Source organism: Callorhinchus milii, unplaced genomic scaffold, assembly GCF_018977255.1.
Source record: "Callorhinchus milii isolate IMCB2004 unplaced genomic scaffold, IMCB_Cmil_1.0 Scaffold3, whole genome shotgun sequence".
Classification (NCBI taxonomy): Eukaryota; Metazoa; Chordata; class Chondrichthyes; order Chimaeriformes; family Callorhinchidae; genus Callorhinchus; species Callorhinchus milii.
The window spans coordinates 86,922,209-86,945,047 of NW_024704744.1; the positions used below are offsets into that span (position 1 = coordinate 86,922,209).

The 22,839-nt window shown below is 41.4% G+C and overlaps 1 protein-coding gene across 1 annotated transcript in view; it reads right to left on the reverse strand.

Moving 5' to 3' along the window:
- Window positions 1-236: 236 nt before the first annotated feature.
- iars2 (isoleucyl-tRNA synthetase 2, mitochondrial) overlaps window positions 237-22,839 on the reverse strand; it is a 49,787-nt gene continuing 27,184 nt past the window's right edge. The window contains exons 13-23 of the mRNA XM_007904528.2: window positions 19,693-19,795; window positions 18,157-18,250; window positions 10,556-10,664; window positions 8,820-8,922; window positions 8,298-8,423; window positions 7,648-7,779; window positions 7,076-7,182; window positions 6,685-6,830; window positions 3,778-3,968; window positions 2,895-3,039; window positions 237-2,392 (exon numbers count right to left, since the gene is read on the reverse strand). Coding sequence (XP_007902719.1) covers window positions 2,241-2,392; window positions 2,895-3,039; window positions 3,778-3,968; window positions 6,685-6,830; window positions 7,076-7,182; window positions 7,648-7,779; window positions 8,298-8,423; window positions 8,820-8,922; window positions 10,556-10,664; window positions 18,157-18,250; window positions 19,693-19,795 — 1,408 coding nt within the window. The 3' untranslated portion in view covers window positions 237-2,240. The remainder of the gene's footprint in view (window positions 2,393-2,894; window positions 3,040-3,777; window positions 3,969-6,684; window positions 6,831-7,075; window positions 7,183-7,647; window positions 7,780-8,297; window positions 8,424-8,819; window positions 8,923-10,555; window positions 10,665-18,156; window positions 18,251-19,692; window positions 19,796-22,839) is intronic.

Sequence of the window (22,839 nt, forward strand, 5' to 3'; positions counted from 1 at the left end):
GTGAGAACAAAATGTCTCTGGCTCCTTCCATGTGATGAGATGTTATCGTACCTAAGTAGGCTCTCACAATTAGCAATATCAACTAAAACAGACATCAAGGATAACATTCACAACATGATTCAGAACTTAGCAACAGTTGCTAACATGGAATTCCACAATTAACCAGAAGTACATTCACCTCACTCAAAGCAGACAGCATTCCTGAAACTCCAAAAATTGCAAACAGAATTCCTAGGTTGATACCTTTAGTGAATTTTATTGCAAACTACCCATTTTACCCCCCACCCCATAAAGAAAATGCAATATTTTGGGTGTAAATACTTGCATCATAGTCCCTCTGCCCTTTTCCCATTTCTAATTTTTTAAAATTGTTTTTAATCTTGGAATAACTACATGCAAAGTGGGAGGCATTGCAATATCCATGGCACTAACTACCTCATTGTCTTCTGCAAAAAGATTAATTTGATCATTAGCAAGTCTGTTTCTACTGAAAATGATCCTACCATTTGATACAATGCTTTTCATGTCAGGGTAATGTCTCAAATTGATTTTCACACAGAACTGTTTGTGGAACAATTAACTGCTGCATTTATCTACAAAAATAGTTGATTTTCACAGGATTAACTACTTTTGCAGACAAAAATGCAGCCGTTAATTTGCACACAGCAATGTCCCACAACTAGCTATGAAGTGACCAATTTTATCCTTTTTGGATAGTGTCATGGGATCTTTAACATTCACCTGAACAGGTAGCCATGATCACGGTTTAATGCATGATCTGAAGGACAACATCTGACGATGTATTGGAGTGTTAGTCCAGACTCAGTGTTCAATGCTGAGGTGGAGCTTGAAGTCACAACCTTCTGACTCAAGTGGGAGTGCTACCAACTAGACCAGACTGACACATTTTATATTTCAATTAAGCAAGATTAAAAGATTATAGTTTATCTGTAGTGAATGGCTTGCCAGGTATCCAGAATATACCCACTTTGAAAAGGTCTTGAGGGAATGATAAACTGAATTAAATGCAAGTTTATCCGTCAATTTCTTAAGACATGAGGAAAGCTGGTGGGAAGCATTTCCTTTCACTGTCCCTTGACCGATTAAAGAGAGATCGTGGAGTTGAAGTATTCTTGCAGCAACTCGGTTTTGCAACAAAATTAAACTAGAAAGCATTCATGGAATGCAAACCTCTTATCTTCAAGGGTCTAGGAATCTAGGTTCCCAGTGTTCATTGCACTCAATATACCTGCACCACACATGCACTGTAGTTGTGATCAAGCTGATTTATAAGTAATGTTTATCTCTGCAATCTACACACTGACACTCAAAGAAAAGGCAAACATGGGTACAAACTCAGGACTATTGTTCCTGAGCTCTGTTATGACCGCTGTAAATCTATTCACTTAAGAATAAATGGAAAAGAATACCAAATCTGGGTGACAATATCCTAATACAATTTGATTTTATCACTGAACTTCGATCCAAAATTTTGGGTACTTCAAAGATCAAAACTATCAGACAATATTACCACTCTGGATCTTCCATTAGGTTTCATTAGTTGGTCACTTGATACACATCCACTTCTTAATTAATTATGGCTTTAACATGATGGTACCATCATTTGAAAATGGGATTTTCAAGAATATACTGGGAAGAGTATTTGACATTGATATAATGAAAGCAAGATTGCAGAAAATTAGAAAAGTTTTGCATAAACAGTGAGGGGCAGAGAAAAGCTCTCTTTGGGGTTGCTTCTTCTATAATTTCCACACGTAGAACGATTTGTTTCCAAATTAACAGGCAGATATTGGACCAATACATGGCATGTAATATTCACACAAAGACTCAGATTTGGTTCTGGAAGTTATGAAGCACAAGATGGGAGACCATGGTTTCGCTCTACATGTTATCAACATACATTCACTTCCAAAGGAAATTAGTCTAGAAATAGTTCCATTTTGGTTCAACTAACAGAAACTTAATTAAAATTAAGGCTCCATGAGGCTGAAACCATTGGGTCGCAAGACATTTCTTTTCATTCTCAGAAGCCAGACCCATCTACTGTTCTGAATTACACTGAAGGGAGTTTAACAGCTCTGATACAGGGCTGTTAAAATGAAAGATTACCAGTGGTTGGATGAATTCCATCATGCTGGAATACAAACTACTGCAAGGTGCCTGTTTGATCTTGTATCCCAATGTTCAGCATTTACATTATCTGTCCTTTGAGAAAAGCATTAAACACTCCACTTCCCAGCAATGACTTCCAAGCAGCGAGAGCAAGGTGTAAGCACTGAATCTGATGTGTACTTCTTGCACCGAGGACATCTTTCTTTGACAGCTGGCTGAACAATGACCTGGTATGGAGATTCCTCACAAATATCACCACCTATCAAGCAATTGGAGGGGGGGAGGAAATCACATTTAATGCAAAAAGAAAACATGACACAAAAACAGTTCTCTCTCTATTCAACCTCCAATTAGAATACTCCCAAAATCATCCAGATAGGTTTATCCAGACAGACTTAAAAGATCTTCAATCACTGAGTTTACCCGGAGACTAAACATCCTATGGAAGCTGTCACTGTGACACCGGGTTTGTGGGATGACCAACAACCTTGGGTTATAATTAAAATTAAACCAGGTTAAATTCTGTATTTTATTCCTGCATGATTTTTGAGAATGTTTCTATGTTTGGTGTAAAATAATAAGTGAGGGAATCATCATTGCCACTTTTTGACAACTGAAACATAACTGCAGCTAAACTATCCTACTCTTATTTAGGATTTTTTCTGATTATTTCTAGCGAGCTGTTTCGTTCAAATATGCAAAGTTGAAGGAAAATGTAAGTTTGAAGTAATGATGAAATATTACAGATAAAGGTTATTTACCTTGTAAATTAATCACAAACTTTCCTTCAATAAGAACAGCATTTGTAGGCAGATCGCGGGGGACACTGGTAAGTATTGTGGTGTGGGAGCACATCATTATTTCATTCAACTGTGATGTGCTGGACGTCTCCTCTGCTTGCAAGGTCTGTGAATACAAAACAGATAAACGCACAATTGGATTACTTATCCAAGCTTCCTTCTGAGTGAAATGAGTCCGTAACCTAAGTGCGCATTATAGTCAAGAACCTAAAGCGCTTTGGCATGCCCTCCCAACATGAAAGGTAATGTAGAAGTATAGATTGTATTGTAAGAGAGTACTGTACGCAAATATGTACTTTGTTTCAAATAATAATAATTCTTGCATTTGATATAGCAAAGTATATATAACAAAGACATCTCAAAGTGCTTCCAAGAATATACTGTCAAGTGAATTGACTACTTTGTGGCCAATTGCTCACAGCAGTGTCCCTCAAACAGTTGTGGATTGAGTGAGAAATTTTTTTTTTGTGATGAACTTCAACATGTGAAATGTTAAGGTATGTTGAGGCACGGAGTCAAATCTAACAGCATTTTCCACAGGGCAGCGTTGAACAGTTAGAGCCATTTTATGCGAGTGACAAGATTAAAAATCTACCTATATATCTCCCTTCTGATCCACAACTGCTTCCTAATTTCTGATACAAGAACAAAATAGTCAATTGTAATACTGAACCTTCTTAAACAACGAACAATGTTTTGCACTGGTATGTGAACTGCACTCAATAAGCATGTTTTGAAGAACTGCATTCCTTCCCAAATGATTTAAACACCTGATAAACTTAAGTGTTATCATAACTTTTATTAAATGCCACCTCTATGTAGAGAATGTTAATGTTGGATTTACCTCCATCAGCTCCAGTAGTAGACTGGGATTGATGATTACAGTTACATCATATTCCATTGTATTTTTGCCAGGGATGGAACCAAAAAAGCGGTCTCTCATTTCACAGGCCCCCTCAATGGCCTCCACCACACCTGGCTTCTTCCAAATAAAACTGGTCTTTATCCAGCCAGTACGAAAGATGCTCAGAGGATCTGAAAGTGAATAGAATGACCAAATTAATCAGAAGCTCCTCACTTCAACATCTCAAGGGGCTGGACAGTCAGGGGTCAGAACCCAAGCATGGGGGAAGGGTGGGGTAGGGGTGAGGAAAGGCAGAGTGGTGGGAGGACGACCGAAGGCACGATTGAAGAGTACGGTCTTGAGACAGGCCTTGAAGGAGGCAAGGGAGGAAGCGAGGTGAAGGGACTGTGGGATGGAGTTCCAGAGTTTGGGGGCAGAGAGACTGAAAGATTGGCCACCCATGGTAGGGCAGGTCGGGCGGGAGACATGGAGCAGGCCAGAGTCCGCTGAACGGAGGGCGCAGGCAGGTTGGTAGGGAGTCAGCAGGTCAGAGAGGACAAGGATCTTGTGTTCGATCCTCTGGGGGATGGGGAGCCAGTGGAGTCAGGCGACGGTGGGAGTGATGGGGTCATGGAGCCTGGTGCGTGAGAGTACACAAGCTGCAGTTTTGGATGGTCTGCAGCTTATGAAAGGAAGAGTTGGGAAGGCCGATGAGGAGAGAATTTCCATAATCGAGCCTTGATGTGACGAATGCGTGGGTGAGGGTTTCGGCAGCCTGAGGGGTGAGGCAGTGGCGGAGTCTGGTAATGTTGCAGAGATGGTGGTAGGCAGTGCTGGTCATGGTGCAGATGTGGGGGAGAAAGGACAGTTCAGTGTCAAACAAGACACCCAGGTTCCTGACTGGCTTAGTGAAGTTGAGTGTGCAGCCGTGGAGAGGTTGGGGTGCGGGTGGAAGTTGGGAGGGCAGTGACAGCTGAACGGATTCCCTCGATTTTGGACTTGCAGTGGGAATTGGAGGAAAAAATCTGCGAGGCATGGCGGGTAGGGTGGAGGAGCTGGTTGGTGGTGGAGAACAGGAGCCTGGGGTTGTCCTTCAGCTCCAAGATCAACCTGGAGTAGAAGGACGATTTGGCCGAGGTGAGAGCGGAGTGGTAGGTTTTGATGTGGCCCAGCCAGATGTGCCGGTGGACCATTAGGCTGGATTTGAGCCAAGTGCGTTCAGCAGCCCGCACCTAGCCCTTAAGCAAGCGGAGGTGGCTGGTGAACCAGGATGAGGATCGGGAATAGGAAGCAGTTCGGGAGGTGAGGGGGGCAAAGGCATCGAGTGTGGTGGAGAGGGTGCTGTGGAGGAGAGTAAACGCAGAGGATGGGTTGGTGCAGGAGGTGGGCCAGAGGGGGATGAGTTCAGAGGACTCCAGGGCAGCGGAGAGGGATTGCAGGGAGATCTTCCATGGGCAGTAGAATATGGTGGTAGGTTTGGAGGCAGTGGGAAGAGGGATATAGGCGTTAAGGGAGATTAAATGGTGGTCAGAGATGGCCCTGTCGGTGATGGTGACATCCTAGATGCTGAGGCCCCGGGTGATCACCAGGTCGAGCGGGTGGCTGTGAATGTGTGTAGCAGGATTTTGGGGCGCGGTAAATAGGAGAATTTTTAGTGAGAGATGTGGGGGATGGCAGAGAGTAAGTTATTCAAAAGAGAGGAATGAGCTGGCGGAGTAAGGGGATACAACAACAACAACAACAAGATTCCATTTATAGAGCGCCTTTCACGTCGGGAGGACGTCCCAAGGCGCTGTACAGTTGGGTCAGGACCCGAGCAGGGGGGAAATGGTGAGGGGAGGGAAGGGAGGGAGCGAGGAGGAGGGAGAGAGTCGAGAGGGGAGCTGAAGGCACGGGCAAAGAGAAAGGTCTTGAGACCGGCCTTGAAGGAGGAAAGGGAGGAAGCAAGGCGAAGGCACTGGGGGATGAAGTTCCAGAGACTAGGGACTGAGAGGCTGAAGGCCCGGCCACCGATGGTAGGGCGGTTGGGGCGGGGGATGTGGAGCAGACCTGAGCCAGAGGAACGGAGGGTACGGGCGGGTAGGTAGGGGGATAGTAAGTCAGAGAGGTAGGAGGGAGCGAGGCCGTGAATGGCCTTGTAGGTGAGGATGAGGATCTTGAATTCGATCCTCTGGGGGATGGGGAGCCAGTGGAGGCAAGCGAGGGTGGGAGTGATGTGGTCGCGAAGCCTGGTGCGGGACAGTACACGAGCTGCAGAGTTCTGAATGACCTGCAGCTTGTGGAGGGAGGTGCCGGGAAGGCCGGCGAGGAGAGAGTTCCCATAGTCCAGCCTTGAGGTGATAAAGACGTGGACCAGAGTTTCAGCAGCGTGAGGGGTGAGGTAGTGCCGTAGTCTGGCGATATTTCGGAGGTAATGGAAGGTGGTGCCAGTTGTGGCGCGGATATGAGGAAGAAAGGACAGCTCAGGTTCAAACAGAACACCGAGGTTCCTGACTGGCTTTGAGAGGTGGAGAGTGCAGCCTTGGATGCTGATGCTGTCAGGATAGGGCAAGTGATGCCCTGGAGATGAGACAGTTGGGGTGTGGGGCATGGTGGTAGGTGTAGCCGGGTGGTATGGCCTCAGTGAGGGGAACAGTGTCACCTGGGGTGATCCAGGTTTCCGTGAGGGCCATAGTATCAACGACATTTTGAAGGCCATTGCGGAGTGGACAGTTGGCAGGGGGATGTGTGGGATGAGAGGGGTTAGTGGATTGGTTGGCAGAGAGTGTGGGGATGTGGATGAGAGAGGAGAGGTTAGCCCCCGGGGTCAGAGTCCTTCGATCAGGATAAACATTTAATGTATTTTCTATCATACCTTTAATATTTTTAAATGGAGACAAAATAAATACAACTTTAGATAAATTGTACCTTTTCTGAAGGGCAGGTGTTGGAATACCTCCTCCGCTAGATGAGGGAGAATTGGAGCCACAGAACGAGTTACTACATCTAATGCTTTTTCTAAAACTGTCTGACATGATAGACGCTTGGGGGCTTTCACATCTTCACAATAAAGCCTGCAATTTTAACACAAGATTGTTGAAAAAGATGAACTGTGTAACATCTTGGAGACAAACACAAGAATATACTTGTAAAGTTTAAACTAACATGCATGATATCTATGCAATTATGCCAGGCCTGAAAATTATTTTCCATTATTATTAATTTTTTCACTGTACCTTTATCCTTTTTTTAAAAAATGACAATGATTTGAACGGATGACTTTCTTCAGCATGTAATGTCATTTGCCACTAATACTAACCGATCCTTGATGATGGTGAAGTAGAAGTTAGACAGGTCCCGGTTAACAAACGCTGACATAAGGCGAATGACTTTTCCATAATCGTATTGTTTGTAAGCTTCTGTAACCTGAAAAAATCCATCAGACAATGTAATTTACTGCACAGGCCAAATAATAATAGAAGGCGATACCCACCAATGTGGTGATGTTTAAGTGTCTTCTTTTTAGTTCATCTCCATATCAATGGTAGTCGAGTATTTAAATACCTTTGTGATGCTACAGGATATAAACTTGTCACTTTGCATATACTTTATCACAGTTGAATCAGAAAATGGCTGCAGTTAAAGAGCTCAAACCTGGGACTTTCCCAACCAATACCTAGTAGTAATCACTCAGTGAGTGATTGGGAAAAACAAATTTTAACAGACTGGTTCCAAACATATTTCTTGGTACCAATAGGGTGATCAATTGTTCAAAACTCCCAAAGGTAACCGTGTTAATAGGCAAAATTTAGGATCTCATTATTATTTGTAAATGACCAATTAATGCCTTACTGATTTGAATATAAAACTCTTTCTGTTGCTGTATTTTACCTCAGTGCTGTATTCTTGAAGCAGATGAAGCATGTACTGATCCAGGATCTGCAACTGTTCACTGGGAACTGCCTCGGTCTCTGGATCAAAAATGTTCAGATTCCCCAACATAAAGCGCAGAGTATTTCGTAACTGAAAAAAAAATACCAAAATGAACTTCATGAAACAGTTTTGCCCCGCTCCTCTCCATGCAGCTTGCCCAGAAGCACAGCTGCACCAACCAAGTAGGGAATAATTCTCTCTGTGACATATTTATTTCTGAGCAACCATTTATTTATATTTAAAAAAACTCATTTCCTTCCTTACTAAATTCAATTTTTTTTATTGAATTTAACAAGAAAGATAAATGATAGTAATAATCCTTACGTTTGATATAGCACCTTTTACATCCAGAGGACGTCTCAAAGCGCTTGAAAGGATACACTGAAAAGTATAGTGACCATGTGATTTGGAGGGGATGCTAAGTGTAGGTTTGCTAAGCGCTCTTGGGACGCTCTCCTGCGTGAAGGATGTTATATAAATGTAAGTAGTTATTGTGCTTACAAGTCACATGGAAGTAATAAACTACTGCATTTAACATATAAGAATTCCCTGAGCTAATCAATTTGTAAATTTATGTTTTTTGGTTCATTTTCCTCTATTATGCTTACCTTAAAAAGGTTTTCTTTAGCTGTATTCAGTATGTTTGGCCCAATTAACACCTCAGTAAAAACATTGGACTCTGCTACCCACCAGCGGAGAACATCTGCTCCATAGGGCGGCTCTTTATTTGGGTCCTGATTAAAAAGACCAATGAACTGAATATAAGATTGTATTTTAAAACACAAACACGGATAAAGTACGCGGATTAAGTACATGGTTAAAGTACCCAGTTTATAAACTCTCAAATTATCTCCATAAATCGGCTAATAAAACAGTTTATTATATCTGGTAACAGGACCATCTATAATATAGCTTTAAATAAATAATAAAGTAAATGAATTCCACACTACGTCTGTGCCACGCTAGCATAAACGATGTGTGTCTGTGATCCCCACAAGGATGAAACCCTGATGGAGTCCTTTAAATGAGAAATCCTTCAAATAGAATTTACAATGTTACTTTCAATTTATACAACAAAATTGTGTCCGTTAGCAAAATGCATTTTATGATGCGATAAAATGACGACTCACTTGGCCTCCATTAATAACAACATCTGGATCCACCACATTGCCTAAGGATTTGGACATCTTCTCTCCAGTCTGACTGAGGGTAAACCCATGAACTACCAGATTCCTGTTGATAAAATGTTCAACATTTATTAAAACTTAAGCCTATCTTTCACAAAACAATATAAAGTACTTGTGCAGCATGGTAATTGTTCAGACGAAACTGCCCCAGCACAGCTGGTAGGGCCTTGGCTGGAGGGCCTCATTCTCACTGTTAAAACAGACAGGCTGATCAACTACTAGCAGACGTGTCCCTCCAAGGAGAGAATCAACATTCGATTCTAGACATGGGAATTTCCATGTGTGCAAGAAACTCTCAGTTTAGTTTGAATAACTCTTAAGCATGGTGATAGGTTTCTGCTTGTGGCAGACACACAGATCAAAAAAAATGGTATAGAACACTATGGATTGAACAACTACAATGTGGAATAATTTATCAAGCTGTAAACAACTTAAACCATGCCATTAGAAGGGGGGGGGAATTAAGTGACATAGTGGTCACCCATTATCCGAACATCTCTGGAACTTGGGTTTGAACGGTTTCAAAATTGCTGGCTGTCAGGCTGTATGAAATTAATTGTCACCATCTCAACCCAGTTCCTAGTCTATTTGTGGAGTCCTGTAGCTCAGTGGTTAGAGCATTCACCTCACAAGCAAGAGACCTGGGTTCGATTCCTGGCAGGGCGAAATGCTGGGCAAGTTTCCTTACTCCACACGCCTTTGTTTACCTAGCAGTAAGCAGGAACTCGGTTGTTAAGTCAATTGGCGGATCGCTTTTCTGGGGATAATAATCCTTCAAAAAAATATTAATTTGGTCACTCAATCTATGAATGTTTGTGGGACACTGCTGTGCGCAATTGGCTGCCGTGTTTCGCCCACAAATATATAGCCAATTCACTTTTCAGTATATTCTGTGAAGTGCTTTGAGACGTCTAGAAGACTTGAAAAGCGCTATATCACATGCAAGGATTATTATTATAATTCAGCCAAAAAAGGGTATTGTAATTAGGAATCTCACACAGAGCTCCCATAAGGATGACAGGAACAAATTAAAGTAAACAGTTGGGGGAAGGTTTCATCAGACTCTACTAAAGATTTCCTGGCAGCGAGCTGGGAGTAGACAAGTCTGAAACTAGATTACTCACTCTGCTTTCTGAGATAAAGAAGAGAATTGGCTTGACATGGGGCGCGGGAGGAGAGAACTATTCAAGTAATAATGTCAGTATTGAGGCTGGATGCCCTCAATGAGAAGAAAATTATGAACACAATAAAAGGTTGTATTGAGATTATTTTGCATGGAAATTCAAATCCCAGCCTAAACTGATAATAAAACATGGGTAGGGTCTAGGGGTTTAGTTTAAATTCCTGTTAATGAAGGACACAAGATGGAGGCACATTACAAAAATGACGAGTATGACTCATCCTCACGACTTTGGAGGAAGGAAGGGAATAATCGCACTGAAAAATTAAACACATAGAACAATCCAACTCAATTTCAATAGATCAACAGTAACACATGCCCCAAAACCACTTCATTTTCCAATGTTCAAAATAAAGTAATAATAAATGGTACAAATCAAAAAAATCACAAATTGATTCTTACTGCTTCATGTGACATCCGTAATAAACTCAAAAATGTGCATCTATCTAGTTTGGGACCCTAGGGACAAAGAGATGTGATGTAATGTGACAACACTAACCTATATGGAGCCTGTTTTTTGACTGCCACACTGGTGAGCAGAGAGGATTGAAACCATCCCCCCAGCTGGTCCTTCCCTTCCATGTACACATCTGCTACATAATTTACATCTGGAAAAGAGAGGGAGTGTGAGAAAAANTAGTTAAGATTCATATATAAATGTTAAAACACATTTTGAAACATAATTTTGTAATTAAGCAAATCAAATGGTTGTTGGTATTTTTCTTAATTTGTTAAATTTTCAACTTCCATCCTCGCAATTTTCTCCCCTCCACTCCTAAAGGCAGTTCCAGGCTGCCAGCTGACCTCAGTTACTTTGCTCTTCATGTTAAAATAACTAGTCCGAGCCTGGATGCATCAATATTTACTGTTTTGCAAATAAAAAACATTCATTTTGGTCATGATCCAATTCAACTTAGACAAACAAATATATTGTCTATGAAAGAACTTGGGAGATGTTTTAATAACCCATTTATACTGTACTTGTGTTTGTATCCATACTGGTAGAAATTCTTAAATACGTTTTTTTAAAAGCAAGTCAATAAGAAAGCTCCATGCACAGCACAGCAATGACAACATTGGGGTTGATTAGGAGTATTTTATATCTGGATTTGCAAACAGTGATTCCTGCTGGTAACTGGAAGTGCATCCCACCAATCTCCAGGAACTCAGCTTTGAAAGCAGATTGCGTGGAACCCATGAGTCCACATGGCACCCATCTGGTTCCCAGCAGGAGCAAACGCTACATCTGTGGATTTTTTTTAGATGAGACATTAAACAGTGGCTCTGTTCAGGTGGATTTTAAGGATTCCAACAACACTAATCGGAAAGAGGACAGAGTTTTTCCCTTTGTTCTGGCTAACAATTTCCCAGATAAACTGGTTATTCATTCACTTCATAGGTGTTTATGGGATGCTGCTCTGTTGTTTATAAATACAGGCACTACACTTGATAGCAATTCCCTGAAAAGCACAGGGAGATGTTTGGACAATACATGCCCTATGTAAATTACAAGGATTGTTATTATTTTCTACCCCATATACCACCAATTCTCCTCTGGTGACAGAGTTTGCATCCAGCAGTATCTGCTATTGAGAGCCACCTATAAGAGCCTGGGCTTGTCAATCAGAACCATAGAAATTTACAGCACAGAAGAGGGCCATTTGGACGATCGTGTCTGTGCTAACTGTTTAGACAGCAATCCTTTCATTCTCATTTACCTGCCTTTTCTCTATAACCCTTTAATTTACATTTTTTTGTATTTATCTAGTTCCATTTTGAAAACCGATATGGATTCTTCCTCAAACACCGCTTCTAGCAGGACATATCCTAAATACTCTGTGTATGAAACAAACTCTCCTAACCCCCCCATTTGCTTGTTTGCTAACTATCTTAAATTGATACCCTCTTATTACTAACCAAGTCAGGCCTTCTGGAAGAACATATCAGAGGTTCAATATTGCATCTCATGAACATCTTGAGGTAAAGTCATGATGCACCTACATTCCCTGAGATTTGTTTTTTAAAAAAGAGATTTATTTCTTCTGATCGTTGGTTTTCATATTGCTATTCAATTTCTCTGGCTGAGACAGCAGACAATCAAACTGTTGCCAGGCCATTGTGAACAACACTTCTACCCATGGTTGTCAAGGAGTTCTCAAAGCCTGCCTGAGGTACCTCTCCCTTCAGCCTTTCATTCCTTTTCTGTGCGAAAGTAGATTAGCTGTTTGGCACCTGTAAGTCAGTAATTCATTTCAAGGCAACTTGCAAGGACAAACCACCTGCTGGCCCTCTCTGGCACTTCTGTGTAAAGATATTTTGATGCAATGAATTGGAAGGGGATTGAAGAGGTTATTAATAAATCACAATTCTCGGTAGCATATAGGGAGGTCATCAAAAATGGAACTGAAATGTAGAAGTGATTAGTAATAAATAATAACCTTTATATTTGGCACAACTCCTGTAATGTCGAGAATGTTTCAAAGCTCTTCATAAACTTTCTGTGAAGTGATTGCGTATTTTGATCTCAGCAATATCTTTCTCTTACCCACATGAAGTGAATGACCAATTTTATTATGTGCTTCCTTCATCAGACCAATATTAGCAGAAAATGTTCCTTATAAGTCTAAAGGGCCAGAATGAACAGAAATTCAAATTGTATCTATTTGGAAGGTTTTCATTATTAATTATTCAATGTCAATCTGAAGAAAATAAAAAGATGATAGGAAACATTTAAAACTGAAGAAACTAAACAGGAACACAGAAAAAAACAGAACAATGGTATTTTCCTTATAAGTACAGCATAAATTGGTGACTTTTGAGGTCAGGTATTTCACGAACATTTTGGTGCTGGGACCAATGTGAACTCCTCAGATTAATTCATATTTCAAAATATCAGATCCTATTTTATCTTGCACATTGGCCTCAAAAATATAAAATGTACTTCTCCAGATTCTCTAACAATGGCTGTAGGAATTTGATATACTTTCAAAGTAGCCACCGCTTGTGGACAGGGACAGATAGATGGATGAATTAGTGGGTGGGGATGAGGGTAAGGGAAAGTGCATAGATTGTTGGATAATACTTCCCGACTATGAGATAGCAATAATCGTTTCCAAGGTCCTAAGTTTAAGGGCGACATATAACTTAGATGTACTTCACCTTCTCAAAAAATACCAAAGTATGCAAAGGCAACGCGATAAGTACATTTACTTTTGTGAGCAAGCAAACCATAAACGAAATACTGATAAAACATACTCTAGTGTAATCAAAAAGCAAGTGAACCTTTGGCACCAAAGTAGCAGTTAGTGCTTTTCAAAGTCAGTCAACTTTTGAACTAAAGCAGGCTAGAAAGCAAAATAGAAAAGCGCAAAGTTTTAATTTCACCAAATCTGCACACAAGGCTACTTCTTTCCCATATATACATTTCCCAAAATGTTCAATAGAAAATGAGAGCATTGAAAGGAAAAGTTATCAGAAAACCTAACTATATATCCAGTAAAAGCACAGTACAATTCAGGCTCAAAACTCATAAGTCTATCAATCTTATGCTGGTGTCTGCTTCTCCACTGGAGCTAACTACTCAAATCCAAATTTTCTGATCCTTTCTGATACACTTTCAGAAACTACTTTTTCTCTTCAAATATATTCCAATTTGTTTTTCAATGTTATGACCTTAGCCTCAATAACTTCCGCAAAATGTTCCATGTCCTTACAACTTTTGCATAATATTTCTTCTATTTCTTCCAGCATCGGTCCTAAATTTATGCCTCCTAGGTATTGATTTTCAATCTATAGGAATAAACTTTCTCTGCATTCATAAATAATGGAACAACAAAAATAGTTTGCTATTGTGCAATTTTTAACAAGAAATTAAGAGGGAGGGGCTGTATGTAGAATTTTGTAGCCAGTATTGTATCCTACATAGGCTTTGTAATATACTCCCAACAGATGAATTTGAAAGGATGCTGCTAATGAGTCACTGCTTGTAAAAATGTAATAAGTTCATGTACATCATGTGTTTGTTCTGTCGACCTGTCGATAGAACAAAACCTCAGCAGCTCACCAATAATTATGATTGTCAGTGCTATGAGAACTTATACTGTGTTAGAATTCTTGAAAATCTCTGGGAAACTTCTCCTAGTTGCACCAACTCCTCAAATACATCTGTTTAATAGAGATTTTATACAGTGAATTAGAGTCTCTATCTGAGATGTTTCTAAGGTAAATTTATTTGAAGCTCTTGAGCAGAATTAGCTCTATATCTGAAGAACGATTTTGTCAATCAAATGGTTTCTTTGTTAGTCCCAGGAATTTGAGAAGTGCCCTGTGACATAAATTCAAAGTTGTCCACCTTAGCAATGATGCTTAGAAGAAGTTTGTATATCTAGTCAACGTAGATTTCAACAGTGTCTCAGACATTTATGAAATACAAGGATTATTATTATTATTAGATGTGACGGGCTCAAGTAATTCCCGAACGCAATTTCCATTATTCGTATGCTCCAGTCTAATGCTGACAAAATGCTGAAGACTCATTTATTTGCTCTCTGATTTCCTATTGTCAGGAGAATGGAGTGAATTTTTTTTAACCAAGAGCTTCTCAAGGTGGCAGCTTTCTGCTTCCGTACATATTAAAGATAGCACTGATCAAAGACCAAGTGTCTAATTAATTTTAAGGCAGACATGTTTTGAGCTGGATAACATTTCCTTCAATTAAGCCCAGAGTCTGGTTCCCACAAAGCAGAAAACATATTAAAAATGGTCTAACATTTCAATTGAAGTTGTTGGTCGTTTTTAATGGTTGGTTATTCCTGCAAAAAAACAAGTGGGCAAGCAATATTGTTGTAAAACATATGCTATCAACATCTTTAACAAAATATATATGAGCTAAATGCTTTGAATTGAGACAACTATATTCAGGCCAGTAATGGAAGCATGATCAAAGTTAATTGTCAGGTTGTTGCCTAATTAACTGTTCACTTGTCAAAAGAAGGTCAAAATCGATTCTGAAATGTAGTATAAAAGACATACTTGCAGATAACAAACTAGTCATAGGAGTTAAGCAAGGAGCTAAAATATGGCACAGAATGTCAGAGGAAAGCAGAGGAAAAACCCATGACATGGAGGAACAAATGCGTGAGGGAAAGTTTTAAAAATGTGTAATTCAAATCCGTGACTGTCCAGCGCCTTGGGACGTCCTCCCTATACAAATGTAATTTGTTGTTGTTGCATCTCAGATGGTTTCTTCTTTCATCAATGAACCTTTTCTTATGGTTTAGTGCCATGGCCTTATATATTCTTTCCCTTTGCTAGATCCTCACCAGAACAACTATAGTGGTCAGAGTTTAGGCCGCTTCAATATGATTCTGAAACTGGATTATAGCAGTAAATGTGACCACTTGGGTTCATAAACCTGCATTTTCTCTTTCGCCATAAAGAGAAGTATCTTGCTTTTGCTCATCTTACATCAGGAACTTGATATGTCATAATACACAATTTGTACTAGAATTCAAGCACTCCTTAAAGTATACTTTGGCAGCAAACTTACTTATTGTATCACAAGAAATGTCTATTATTAAACATTTTGGGGGAGCGGAAGAAATTAGAGCATTGGTAATATAAATGGATAAGAACAATACCATAACTGATAGGATTCATCTACAAATACAGTCACTTCTATGAACCAATTTGAGACATTTCGATGACATGATAAGGCATTATATCAAATGCAAGGATTACAATATAGTTTTCTTTGGATTAACAGGGCAGCATTGAACTTTCTCATCTACCTCCCCACAACCATAGCCATAAAGTTACAATGAACTGCCAAAATAATCTGAAACAATATTTCCACTGGCGGGTGGGTCGGTAACCCGAGGAGAAAGTGTTTCACACAGCGAGTTGTTTGGACCTAGAATGCATTGCCTGAAAGGTGGTGGAAGCTGATTCGGTAACAACTTTTAAGAGAGAAGTAGATAATTATTTAGGGAGGACAAGTTTGCAGGGCTATGGGGAGAGAGAGCGAGGTTTGGATAACTCTTTTCAAAGAGCCAGCACAGACACGATGAGCCGAATGGCCTCCTTCTGTGCTACGTAATTCTATGAATATTAGAAGTGTGTTCTGAGGAGAAATTCCTCAGAATGTATTTGATAGAGCAAGGCCAAACTTCCACTGTCCAGATGCATATTTTTTGCTTTAAGTTTTTACCTTGTGCTTAGTTTTACTTAATTTGCAATTATATTTGCAACCTATTCAACTCAGTGTGCCATGCTGTCATTTGGACTAACAGGAAACAAAACACCTTTAGAATAATTGTATTTTACATATCCTAACATTCACAGTTTGAGTTATTATACTAACATACAAAACCTATGACAGAATTAATAATAAAATGAATGAACTGGTATGTATAGTTTTTCTTTACAAAATCAGAAGTCACATTGTATTTAGCAATTTCACATGATTAATGCTTAAAAACAGCCCAGAGATAACTAGCACTTAATAATGTAGTTGCTAAGCAATTCAATCAACATAAAACATATCTTGCAATAAACGATTTACGTAAGGAGCATTTATAGATTTATATCACACTTTCGGGTTAAAGTTCACAAATATGTGTAGCACAATAATTATGGCACAAACTAATTTAAAAAACATTTGCCGCAACTGACTTTTTAAATGTTTCTATGTGCACAATACCCTCAGAGGTTTAAATGTACTCGGGAATGGATGACGACTACCAACGCTCACTTTAAGTCAGAAACATATGATGTTATCAGTCTAGGTACAATCAGTTACCTCCGTAACTTCCTAAAGTTTTCTTAACTCAGAGCGAACATATTGAGAATGGAACTTGTATGTTAGCATAGAAGGTCATTTTGATTGGGGCTGGTTGTGGTGGTGTATCCACATAAGGAGATAAAGAAAAAATCAGTTAATTTTTTTTGATGGGAGGGAATGAATTTGGTTACATATACATAAGGAGTGCAGTTTGAAATGCAATCAGGAGGGTCGCTCAAGTGCAGTCATGCTGTAACAATGAACTGCTGGTATGGCTTTGATCTTTGTTTGAGTGATGTAGAGATTGATATCCTTTCCCATCACAATTTCAAGGCTGCCCGAGAACACTCTATTTAAACTCCTGGACTTATTCCTTGATAGGCATATTCAGGTTGAACAATGTCTGCAGTGCTGGAAATAAGAGGTCCTTTCAGAACAGTTAAGATGGAGAGTTTCTACTCCTGGTATTTTGTTAGATTTCCCCCAAAACTTGGGAGAACACTGCCTCATCCTTTATCTAAACAAACTCCTTAAGAAGGAACAGATCAAGATGGTGACCTTGGTATTTAATTAATGGGGAGTTGATGGGGACAGCAGGGAAAGTTCTCCTGATTCCATGTTCAGGGAAAACAACATCAATATTGGGCTCTTCCTTTCAAGTGCGTAGATTCTAGGCATTTACATCACTGAAGCCTAAGTTTTGATACCAGCATAGTTGTCTCATTTGTGGATCCCTCTAAGAATCAAGTCAGATGACCGCAAAGTACACTCACTACCTACAAATCATTTTTCAATTCCAGAAAGGAAAACAAAACACGTGTGATTCTTTGCTGGGCTTGCTTAGATCTGAATATGATGACAGGGATACAACTTTCTGCCAGTCATAGTAGAAAATCAGAATGGAGCAGTCAAGGAAAGCTACTGTCCATAGAGTTAGAATACCTCACATTTATTTTCCTGTCGATGCATTCCTTGGAAAACAACAGGCCTCAACTGATTGAAGTTTCAAGGACTATATGATCAAGTTCAATATTTTATGTCAAACATATCCCTTATGGAAGGCAACAGTTGCCAGGGATAGAAATGGGGTAGAGTTGCTTTCAAGTGTTCTTATCCAACTAAAATCCCTGGGTAACTGCATGAAACCAGTCACATAAATTCATTGTAAATATTTCCCTTCACTGATAATCGGGTTCATGTCTCGCAACAGTGTATTTAGTATGATTTTAGCTTGATTCAGGTTTTAGCTTTGAACACCCATTGTTATATAATGCAACAAACTGTTCATTTCAATGCGCATCAAACATTAATATGCTCACCTTCTAGCACATGAGCCCAAGAGGTGCCACTATCAAACCAGATGTCCAACACATCCTCTCCCTTCACATAATCCAACACATCTGACCCTTTGCTCTGCAGAAAAACATAAATCAAGTCTGTAAATTAGGTTTAGCTATAAATTGAGATGCAGCTAGAAACTAGGATTTATTCAGCTTAAGATAAATAAATATTAATGAGGTGTCCATGATTTAAAAGAAAGTTTGTTGGGATACCTCCTGTAACTTAATGCAGCATATCGACCAAGATTATTCAGAAAAGTCACAACACAATGCATTCTCGCTGAGCATCTAATTTTTAAAACGCTTTTAGTGCAATGAATATTCTGTTGAAAGCTCCTGTACAGTAGCAGATTCTTATAAATGACAGTGCCTTTCCGTTCCAAGTGTGCTTGAATGGGGGGTTGGGGGCAGCAGTAAAAAGAGATTTGTGTGATATTCAAGCTTGGAAACAAAGATGTCATAAACCTGATAGTTTTTTAATCGAGAACAATTAAGTTCATACAAGATCTGAATTAAGTTACCTCTAGCCAGACAATCCAGTACAAAAACACAAGTTATAGGGACATAAGGGATTTCAATTATCCTGAGGAATGGGATTGATTATGTGTGTGTTTGTGAATTGGTGGACGCAGAGCACTGAAAAGATCTCAACTCTTCTAATTTGTGGAGTTAGATCTGCCTATGAAATTTGGTTTGAATCAAACTTCATTACACCCTTCTCTCAATTCTTAATACTTAATACTGTTTGGAATGCAGTTATATTTTGTTCACTGGAACAGGGAAAAAAAGACTCAAAATCTAGTTATCCTAATTCAGTATGCAGTATCTCACACATTGCGTTGGTTCTTTTTTTATCATCTTACAGGTTTTTTTCTCCCGCCACCCACCCTCACCAGTGCTAAACATATCGACTCTTGCTGCAGTTTGACTCTAAGGATGTGAGTAACTCTGCCAAGTGGTAATTCATCATGTGTGAACCCAGACAGCAAGTATTACCAGAATATTTGACCTTGGAGAGGAATGACAGTAAGCCTGACATGGTTTTATTTGATATCTACATGTACATTTCCCAGCAGGAATCACCAGATAGCAATGAAGAGTGGGAACCACAGAGTAATTTTTCTGCTTCCTTGACTATGAATGTTAAGGCCAATTGTAATGTTTCAATGGTTATCCCTAGCTAACTCAGCACAGATCTATAATCTTCTGGTCTGCGTGCTAAACTAGGCAGCTGTATCTTGAACCCACTGCTACAAAAACATTTTCTTAGAATTTAGAAAATTTTTAAACTGTAAAGCAGCATTCACTTGGTGGAATGTGTAATCTATGAGTAGAGTTCATTTTTTAACAATAAAAATATTAAGACAACATAATCGGCACACCTTTTGTGCCTCGCTGTATTTGTACTGTCCAAGTTACGTGTAAAATGCAGTTTCAATTCAATGGGCTGAATGATTTTTTTATATAGATTTTGGCACAATACTCATGAGATTATGGCCTTTTAATGAAGGCTACCTGTTTCAAGATATCCTTAGTCAGGAGTTGGTCCAAAGGCAGAGTCCACCAACAGTCACTGCCATATTCTTCCACCAATTTGATAAGGTGTTTCCTCGTGTATCTGCGTGAGAAGAGGTACAGCTGATTAGCCTATGTGCAACTACATTTGCAAACAACAGGTGTACTTACAATCAGATAAGGTTTATAAGCTCTATGATTTAAATTACTATTTCTACATTCAGTCAGTCAGTCAGTCTCCACTGAAAATCCCCTCCCTGTTTTGAGGGCAAGGAGGGCAGTGTTTCGCAGAATGCAAGACAAATAACTATTACATGATTTATATATTTTTTTAAAAAGTCTCATGTTAAACCTTCAGTATTATAATAATAATCCTTGCATTTCGTATAGAACCTTTCATGTCAGGAGGACGTACCAAAGTGCTTCACGGTATTTTACTATAAAATGGAGTGAGTGTATTTGTAATAATAATAATCCTTGCATTTCATATAGCGCTTTTCACATCTTCTAGATTCCGCAGGCCACCGAAACCCTCATATATAATTTCATTATACCAAGGTTCGACTATGCAAACTTATTACTTGTCGGCCTCCCCAACTCCTCCCTCCACAGGCTGCACATCATCCAGAACCCTGCAGCCCGTGTCCTCTCCCGCACCAGGCTCCGCCACCCTATCACCCCCATCCTTTTCCAACTCCACTGGCTTCCCATCATACAGAGGATACAGTTCAAGATCCTGGTCCTCAACTTCAAAGCCCTCCACGGTCTTGCTGCCCCCTACTTCTCTGACCTCCTAACCCCTACCACCCTGTTCGCTCCCTCCGCTCAGTGGGCTCCGGCCTGTTTCACGTCCCCCACCTTGCTCGCCCCACTATCAGCGGGCGGGCCTTCTGCCACTCTGCACCCACCCTCTGGAACTCTATCCCGCAGTCCCTCCGTCTCGCCCCCTCCCTCGTCACCTTCAAGACCCATCTCAAGACCCTCCTCTTCGACCGTGCTTTCGATCTCCCTGCTTTCCCCCTGTCCTCCCCCACCCCGACCCTCAGCTCGGGTCCGTAACTCTGTCTGTCCAGTGCCTTGGGACGTCCTCCCGACGTGAAAGGCGCTATACAAATGTAATTTTGTTGTTGTTGTCTCAAAGCGCTTCACAGAATATAGTGTAAAGTGAATTGACTGTATATTTGTGAGCAAAACGTGGCAGCAAAATGCGCACAGCAGTGTCCCACAAACAGTCGTGGATTGAAGTGACCAATTTATTAATGTTTTTTTTTCTTGAGGGATTATTATCAGGGGTAAGGAGTAAGAAAACGTGCCTAAAGTTTCACCCTGCCGGGAATCGAACCCAGGTCCCTCGCATGTGAATGTTCTAACTGCTGAGCTACAGGACTCCTGATCTACATTGTAGGTGAATGCATTGACCCACAAGCAGTGATGAGTGAATGATCATTTTTTATTTGGGGGATTGTTGGCCAGGACAACAACAACAACAACAACAACAAGATTCCATTTATAAAGCGCCTTTCACGTCAGGAGGACGTCCAAGGCGCTGCACAGTTGGGTCACGACCCGAGCAGGGGGGAAATGGTCAGGGTGAGGGAAGGGAGGGAGCAAGGAGGGTGGAAATGGTCAGGGTGAGGGGAGGGAAGGGAGGGAGCGAGGAGGGGGAAGAGAGTCGAGAGGGGAGCTGAAGGCACGGTCAAAGAGAAAGGTTTTGAGACCGGCCTTGAAGGAGGAAAGGGAGGAGGCGGCGAAGGCACTGGGGGATGGAGTTCCAGAGCCTGGGGGCTGAGAGGCTGAAGGCCCGACCACCGATGGTAGGGCGGTTGGGGCGGGGGACGTGGAGCAGACCGGAGCCAGAGGAACGGAGGGTACGGGCAGGTAGGTAGGGGTAGGAGGGAGCAAGGTTGGAGAGGTAGGAGGGAGCAAGGCCGTGAATGGCCTTGTAGGTGAGGATGAGGATCTTGAAATCAATCCTCTGGGGGATGGGGAGCCAGTGGAGGCGAGCGAGGGTGGGAGTGATGTGGTCCCGATGCCTGGTGCGGGACAGTACACGAGCTGCAGAGTTCTGAATGACCTGCAGCTTGTGGAGGGAGGTGGCGGGAAGGCCGGCGAGGAGAGAGTTCCCATAGTCCAGCCTTGAGGTGACAAAGGCGTGAACCAGGGTTTCAGTAGCGTGAGGGGTGAGGTAATGGCGTAGTCTGGCGATGTTCCGGAGGTGATGGAAGGCGGTGCCAGTTGTGGTGCGGATGTGAGGGAGAAAGGACAGCTCAGGGTCGAACAAAACGCTGAGGTTCCTGACTGGCTTTGAGAGGTGGAGAGTGCAGCCTTGGATGCTGATGGTGTCAGCGCCTGAGGTGCGGAGGCGCTGACGTGAGCCAATCAGGAGGGCCTCGGTTTTTCGCACGTTGAGCTGAAGAAAGTTGTCTCTCGTCCAGGACTCGATGTCGGACAGGCAGCTGTCAGGACATCGGTGGTCGTGGAGTTGAGAGTAGAGGAGGAAAGGTAGAGTTGGGTGTCATCCGCATACATGTGGAAGTTAACTCCATGTCTGCGGATGATGTCACCGAGGGGGAGCATATAGAGGGTGAAGAGGAGGGGACCGAGGACAGAGCCCTGAGGGACACCACATGAGACAGTACGGGGGGTGGAGGAGAAGCCATTCGTTGAGACAAAGTGAAGACGGTGAGAAAGGTACGACCTAAACCATTCAAGGACAGTGCCTTGAAGGTTGAGGTGGGAGGACAAGCGGTGGAGTAGGATAGCGTGGTCGACCGTATCGAATGCTGCCGATAGGTCGAGGAGGACGAGGAGACAGAGGGAGCCCTGGTCACAGATGGTCAGGATATCATTGGTGACCTTGACCAGGGCAGTTTCTGTGCTATGGGCAGCACGGAAACCTGACTGAAGGGGTTCAAAAAGAGAATGGGTGGAAAGGAAAGAGCGCAGTTGGGAGGCGACAACTCTTTCCAAGACCTTGGAGAGAAAGGGGAGGTTGGAGATGGGACACAGGGAGAAACTCCCTTCTCTTTTCAAATAGTGCCAATAGTATCTTTAAAGTCCACCTGAACAGGCAGATGGGACCTCGGTTTAACATCTCATCCAAAGTATGTGAAACCAGCAGCCATGCCATCATCTTGTTGGATCACC